At 40.5% G+C, this 8,121-nt stretch overlaps 1 protein-coding gene across 1 annotated transcript in view; it reads left to right on the top strand.

The window, feature by feature from the left end:
- Window positions 1–8,121, top strand: part of SLC17A8 (solute carrier family 17 (vesicular glutamate transporter), member 8) — a 28,426-nt gene that overhangs the window by 818 nt on the left and 19,487 nt on the right. Inside the window, exon 2 of the mRNA XM_010140537.1 lies at window positions 6,239–6,491. Coding sequence (XP_010138839.1) covers window positions 6,239–6,491 — 253 coding nt within the window. The remainder of the gene's footprint in view (window positions 1–6,238; window positions 6,492–8,121) is intronic.

The following is an 8,121-nucleotide window of genomic DNA, read 5'->3' on the forward strand; positions in this document are numbered from 1 at the left end:
GGAAAGAGATTTCTTCTTTAAATGAAAAATTATGTCTCTTAGTAATGGCCACTGACAACATTTATTTGTGTAATCGGTAGATGAGAGCCAGAGAGTTCAGGGGCATTTCTGTATTGCTTGATGTTAAGTGTTTTAAATATAAGGATCAGGCCAACATTTTAACTCAGTGTGTGTTTAGAGATTGAATTGCATTTGCTTTCATATCCATCCCTTTATCTTCTTTTGGGAATGCTATTTTGAGCTGAAATGTAATTCTTGGTGCATCTAAACATGCCTTTGATCACAAGAAAGTGTATAATACTTTATATGTATATAATACTTTATTGTACTACAGCATGTATGTGCAAGAAAATAAGCGTGTACACTTTTAAAGAAGTTGTTAATATTCACAGGAGATCACCAGTTAGACTGTTTCTGTACCATGTGAACAGAGTGCCTGTCTTCTCACAGTTTTATTCATTTACAGTGTTACAGATGAAGTCTGACATTTCCCCTTTTCTACTTTTATGATACAATACACTAATTCCAGGGATTCTGTTTTTCTTTTAAAACATCAAGCTAAGTGATTTATTCAGTCATAGATTCTCTTTGTTGTGGGCTCTGCTGGCCAATTTGATCAGATATGTGCAGGGTTTGTGTTTAGTGAGGTATGTGATGTGGCAGTATACAGGGTTTGCTCTGTGGAAATAGTATGCAAACTTTAAATTACTCTCATCTTGTAGGCATGTATGGAGAATGTCATGCTGGTGCCTACACAGTCGATAGTACTGGCATCCAACTTCAGCAGTGTTGCTACTGAATCAAACCAACCCAAATCTCAGTTGAGATACAAGAGAATTTGCTGGACTTAATTACTTTCTGTTTTAATCATACATATACCAGTGCCTTTCTTAGATGTACTTGCCAGTGGAGGAAATAATCCAAACAATAAAAGTTTTTTTTACTTTGTCTGCAGTCAGATCTAAGTAAGAATCGCTGAAAGTTGAACAGTCTCTTAGGAAACATGCCGTCATATTTGAAAGTTTCTGTAAGGAATGAAACATGCGTGTTTTTAACTTGAACTTCATTCTCGACAGCTTAGCCTACAAATGAGAGCGTACACTTTCATATTTATGTCATGGTACGTATGTATATGTAGCAGCTGTAACCTTGACTTTGCTCTTCACCCAACCCAATTAGATATAATATGGTGCAAATCAGCAAAGAATTTGGTTTCTCTTCTAGCATTTGATAGGTGATTAATTATATTAATAAGCATTCTTGATTAGGTCTCCAAGTGTGATTTCACCGAGTGCCATATGCTGATGTGGGATCAAAACTAGCAAAGTAGGTAGAGAAATACTTTTTAGCTTTCATAAATATGACAAGTTTCTGCCTTCCTACCACATTTCTTCTGTCTTGCAAACATCAGAGCAGATCCAGAAGCCAGTGTCTGGCAAGAGAAACTGCCAGATACCAGCCGCTCCATAGTGATAATCCACAGACAAGTTCAAGTGCTAAAGCACAAGCAGCATAAAACAACTTACTGCCTCCTCACAGGTGTGTAGTAACCTCAAATTATTTTGTGGGTGCTGCAAAACACCCACAAGAGTTTGCCTTCAGAAGGTTACTTTAGGATCCTGGAAGTAAGGCAAGGGATACTGAACTGGTGAGACCTGAGATGCATCCTTTCTTTATGCTGTTGCCAGTGGTTTCATTTGGAAGATCTTAGAAGATGTTTTAGAAAAAATGTTTAGATTTTTGTACATAATAATTTTTTATGCAAAACTGGCTTTGTTCTCAATTAGTTAAATACAGTGGGGTAGCAAAAAAAAAAAAAAAAACAAAACCAAAAATTATTTTATGCAAAACTGGCTTTGTTCTCTAAAATATTTAAACACAGGGGGGGAAAAAAAAAAAAAAAAAAAACAAAACCAAAAATTAGAGGATTCAAGACTTGGGTGAATGAATATTGGAGCTGGGGCTCTACCAGCCGTCTAAGTTCCCAAGAAAAGAAAGATTTTCCTGCAGAGCTTCTTGGCAGACACAAACGCTTTGGACCTTCTGTGAACTTAGTAGTCAAAGAAAAATTCATGAACTAAAGCAAAATCTCAGGCTCTTCCTACTCTGAGGATTTAAAGAGTCTTGGACCAGCTAACAGCAACCGTGGGCTTGCTGATGAAGTGGGAAATAACTAAGAGGGTTTACAACTCAGTGATGTCACTGTTAATGTGAAAAGTCCTATGGGCCATGTCACATAGCTGCTGTAGATAGTCTGGGCCCTGAGGGCTGTAGCTGCTGCAGATATCCCTTGATTGACTAGACAGCTTAAACTGCTAAAAATTGCATCCTGAAGCTGGGCAATATACCCCTGCATTGGACAGGGCTCCTCTGCCTGCACCGGATGATGGACCTAGTCCTCTCAAATTCTTCCTTTGCGCACAAGTATGGAGTTTATTTAGTGCATAGCAGACTGTGCAGCGCTGTGAACACAACGTGGGGTGTCCAGTCTCAGCTGGTGTGTGAGTCATGCGAGGTCCCTTGTACAATGGTGGTGGTGCAAGGGCACAACACGCATGCGCAGCGCTGCACTGCAGCACCCACGGGGCATCCCTCCCGTGCAGTGAGGCTGTGCTGAGGAGAAACCGTGAGGCTGCCCTGCAGCTTGGGAGAGCAGCACGTGTGAGATGCAGTCCCATGGTGTGCATGTTTGAGACATGCCATGAGTTTCATGCAAATACCATGCGGAAAAGAGCCAGAGAGGTCCCATGCACTGAGTGACTTGAGAGGGTTTACCCTCTGTACTGGGATTTTGTACGAATGCATCGATTGCAGGACTGATATGGAAAATTATCACCTGGGCAAATCCCTAGAGAAAAATGAGATCTCAGCAGATTGTATCCTCTTTTGGATAAATAATATTTTTTGATAGTCAGTGTGTAGGTTTCTGAAGTTAAGCCAGGATCTTCAGTAGTTGTTGCATGTGAAGACTGATGCTTGATTTGTAGGTATGAGGCTTGAACACTGCATATGCTTGTGCTGCAGCTGCCTGTGAAAGACCGTAATGTCTGGTAAAAGTCATTTTAGAATATGTTCTAACATATGGAAATTATTAACAGTTGTCCGTTACTGTAGAATCTATGTGGTTTTAATCAAATTAAATGAAATGGTATGATTCTAGTCCACCCACTTTATCATTTGAAGAAATAATTCATCCCTGTGCTAAAATCCCATAAATACCGATTGCTGAATGCAATGTGTTCTAGGGATTTTATTTATTACTGATAGGAATTTTTGAAATTTTTTTCATTCTTCCAAAATTCTGTATATGCCCGAGTAGTCATTCAATAAAGAAGAAAAATTTTGCATACAGTTATTATGACTTTCAGGCACAGAACATGGATGCAGATATCTTCAAATAGCTTAGCTCTTCTTACTTGCTAAATGCGGTATGTTTGCTGAAAAAAAAGGAAACTGATGTAAGGACTGAATATTACCCATGCAGCAAAATGCTCTCCTGCGTCAGTCTAGATAACTAGAGAAGAGCCCTAACTCTGAAACAGTTTCCTTCTAAATCAATGGTGTACAACAAGTGAAGATTTTCAGTGGCATTACCAAAATATATGGATCAATTGGAAGATATATTTCTCATCTTTTCATGGAATCACCGTGTCTTTATCTTATACCTGTTCAATAACATAAAGCCAAAAACCTAGGTCAGACACTGGCTCTGTGAGTGTCTGCACTGCTAATGCTTCATTTTTCGGACTGCTATTGCAAAATAGTTTTCTACCAGGCAAACCTGCTATAGAGGTGTTGACATTAAGCTTTGGGGGTATGAATTATACAGTGTGGATTTAGGGTCATGGATCAGTCCTCAACATGCTTTTATTAATGAGTAGTAGAATACAATAGCAAAGCAATTAACTTCTCTGCAGAGACAATGTTGGGCCGTAGTGCTAGTCCTGGCTCATAACTTTTAGCAGTGAATTTGGAGCAGAAGGATGTTTTCATGCCTATCTGTCTATCTGAATTGACAGCTGGCTGAAAGTGCCCATATTAGAACAGATGTTTTGGCTTTGCATGATGTGTCTAATCTTTGCCAGCTGCCCAAAATAATGCACCAGTTCAAGCCTAATGTCTCTGTTATAAATAGGAAGCCTGGTAAAGTTATAAAAATTTGAGAAATTGTGCTTTGATTTAATTAAATCACTATCTTAGATCATGTTAGAGGAAGACAAATTACTTCAATTGGTTTGTTAATAACTCTTTCAGGAGACAACAGTTCTGAAAAATAGTTACTCAATTGACTTTTCACTTCCTGAAGTCTTTATTCTTGATATTTTATTCATTTTACACCGACCTGTATTAGCACACAGAGCATGGAATATATGGTGTCTTGTTTTTAAAGTGTCTGACTGCATTACTCTGTACTCTCATTTCACTAACAAGTGCTGCTTCCCTGCCAATGAATCGTAAGATCTCAATCACCTTCAATAGTCATAGCCACAGTCGTATCGCATTTCCTGTGCTACTTTGTTTAATGCAAAGTCTTCCCTTCAGCCTGACAATGAGCTAATGATCTAACTTTGCAGTTAGCACTGCTTTGAGCAAGGGATTAAATCAAATAATTCCAGGAGTTCCCTTCCGGCCCAAACCACTCTGATTCTTAGTGTCTTTTGGAAATGTGAGCGAATGGACTGTAACGTGTGTTTTTTCTTTTTGCTAAGACTAAGGCTGAAGTAATGGGTTTGTGATATGATGCAATGAGGAATAATGTAGTAAATGATGCACCAGCTAGCCTGTAGCTCTGAAGCCTAGAAATGCTCAGATTTTTAAGTAATGGTTCATTTTTTTCACAGTACTGAGAGTAACTTCATGGCGGACACAAAAGGAGCGGGATCCTGAGCTCACTGCTTCACAGCAATGCCAAAACTGAAAGCCTTCATATTGCAGCTGCTGATTGAGGCATCCCTTTAGTAAACACTTAACCTTAAGCTCGTGGGTAGTGTTCAGTGGGCTAGTCATGTATTTGCAGCTAAACATGTGCCTAAGTGTTTCAGCATGTCAGAAAAAACATACTGGGCATTGAAAACAGATGGATGGGAATTTAATGCTTGGAAAGGAAGTATTTTTAACTCTGGTCCATGGGTGCATATTCAGTTCTTTCTCACCTCATCCTTTCTTCCAGACATTCCCTGGTCCTGCAGCACAGGATTTTAATTGCTCCGATCAGACTGGGGGACCAAATTAATTTTTAATTGCACTCTCATGCAATTTTAGATTACATGGAAGTGCCTTTTTTTAAAAAATGTGAATCTTTCAGCTGTAGGTGCTTGTAGGAAAAGGAAAGGCTGGATACGCAGAGCTGGAGGAGCTGCAGAGCCATGTTAGTTGGTACGATTTGCTCCTATCCCAAGCGAGTGCACCCCTGCCACCTTTGCTCCCGACCACATTGCAGGTGCCACACCAAATATGACCCCAGGAAAAGCCCTTTCAGGCTCTGCTGCTGAGGAGTGATGAATCAACAGCCCAGAAAGTCACTGTCTCCCTTCAGATCTCATTTAATAGTATTTTACAACACAGGCAATCCATTCCCCAGTAGGAGTTGCAGGGGCTCGCTTTACAATGACCCAAGTCCTTGTGGTGAGAGGAAGTTTCAGAGGAGAGGAGACCCATGGCTTCAGATACCTTCAGCCAGAGAAAGTCTGGGCCCGGCTCTTTTACATCTTAAGTAGGAGCTTTGGTGCCAAAGCCTTTTCTCCTCTTCAGTGTAACACTGGTATTTGTCGCACAGGTGGAAACAAATTCACAGGGAGTTTTGGGTTGAACAAAACCATGCTTTGTTCTGCATTTGCCCTTCTCTTGAAACCTACTGCCAGCTCTTCTTAGTGGATCTAATTAGAAATTACAGTTGTTTTCTTCATATGTATATTTTCCTAACAGCCAGCAGAATTAATCACAACAGAGCTCACTTTAACCCTTTTAAATCTCCTGAATAGCCTGTGAACATTTTATCAGCTAACTGTCCGGCTAGGTGGCTTGGATTACGAACTTCAGAGGTCGTTCATGAAAAAGTGTAGTCTATGTTAACCTTTCAAAGTCTGCCCAGCATTAAGTCGTCATACCACCAAGAGACAAATGTCTTGCAGGGAGATGATTTAGCAGCTGACTGGAGCATGTAACTGTCCATCTACAGTTCAGCAAATTTTACTGAAAAAATAAGGCATTTTCATTTTCTCTCTCTTCATAAATTTAGGAAAATAGACGGCACCAACATCGAGGAGGATCACATTGAGCTGACAGAAGAGGGGCGGCCTGTACAGGCAAGCACCCGCAAGCCGGCACCATGCGACTGCCATTGCTGTGGGCTGCCCAAGCGCTACATCATCGCCATAATGAGCGGCCTGGGCTTTTGCATCTCCTTCGGAATTAGGTGCAACCTGGGTGTTGCCATTGTGGAAATGGTGAACAATAGCACTGTTTATGTTAATGGAAAACCAGAGCTGCAGGTGAGAAAACACCTTCCTTTCACTGTTCTGAGCAGACCCCATTGCAAAATCATTGAAGTGCCACATATCAAAGTACTGTGTATACATAGATCAAAAACTGAGGGAGGGAGACACGTGAGTCTTGATTCACATAAATTTACATAAATTCCTGTTTAGGTGTCGAAGTCACATTAAAAATCTGTAAGCTCTGAGGACTTGCAATGTCATAGAGAATATAAGTAGCAGAAATGAGAACTGAACTGGCTTGCATGAATATCAGGTCCCTGATCTTTCAGTTGTAGACAGGTTTTATTGTGGTGGCAGAAGCTTTTCCTATTTACTCTCTCCCAGGGAAGTGCACTCTGATGATGCTACAGAAGGAATTATTAACTGATGTATGTAGTGCTGCACTCACTCTATTCAGATCAGTAGACAACTTTCAAGACCTTGAAGTAGTCACCAGCAGTAAGGCCGCAGTTTTTTACAGGCTGTTGACAATGTGTAGTGCTGTCTAGCGTTATTCAGAGCTTGGTGCCAAGCTATTTTCAAATGTACAGTAAATGGCATGTGGTTCACAGCAGATGCCTGCAAACCTTTAAAAATGCTCCCAAGGAACTGCAGGTTCAATACATACCATAGTTTCCCCAGTCCTGCCTTGGTATACGGCTGTGATATCATGAGTCCCTATATGGACTTTATGAACTTGAACCTTTACTGTTGCTCTACTTGTTGGTGTATTTTTGGATATTTTTTTTAATATATATTTTTGTCCTAACAAATGATTCACAGGAATATTGGATCTTATCTGATGGTTTTCCATGTGCTTGAGGTCTAGGAGAAAAGCCACTACAGAAGGACAAAGTATCCTTACACCCTCCCAGGGAATGGAGGTTTCCCCAGCCCATGGATACCCTTTGATTTTCAGTACATTCCCTAAAACAAAACACATCTCCCAGAGAGGCAGATGCTTTCTTTCATGTTTCTAGAGATAAATGAAAAGTTGTGCAAATATACACCAGCTTTTCTCCCAGACATTTTAACTTTTGATAAAGAAAATTGCAGGAAGTATCTATAGTGAATTTTGAACGTTAAAAGCAAGCCTGCCTGCACAACTTGTGGTCATAGGAGCTATTGATTTGCAAAGACCAGAGATGATGCATACGATTCTAGGGTTGGGGATTAAATGAATCTTCCTTCCCACATTATGCCACGGCCAGCCTTCGGTGTTTTTTGTCTTCCCTTCCTAGTTACTGAGCAGAGTGTTTCTAATTAGACTCAATAAAGCCCAGAAAGCGTTACCAAAGTGAATGAAGAGTTTCCTACAGGGGAGCAGCTCTGTGGAAAGGGACTGGGGGTCCTGATGGACAACAAGCTCAGTATGAGTGAACCGTGTGCTGCTGTGGCAAAGAAAGCCAACAGGACAGCAGCAAGAGAATGAACATGCCTGGATAGACTGGGCAGCTCAGAAGAAGTACTTTGAGGAAGTCTGGACAAACTTCTCTCACAAATCTCAAATTGTTTTGTTTTGGCATGAGCACCTCCTGATACAGGAACTTTTCCCATATCTCATGGTGTTTCTGCCTTCAGCAATTAACGCTACCTAGAAACTAAGCTGGAAATCACTAGTAGAAAACTAGATATGTAAAGCAGG

Source organism: Buceros rhinoceros, unplaced genomic scaffold (genome assembly GCF_000710305.1).
Source record: "Buceros rhinoceros silvestris isolate BGI_N320 unplaced genomic scaffold, ASM71030v1 scaffold4817, whole genome shotgun sequence".
Lineage (NCBI taxonomy): Eukaryota > Metazoa > Chordata > Aves > Bucerotiformes > Bucerotidae > Buceros > Buceros rhinoceros.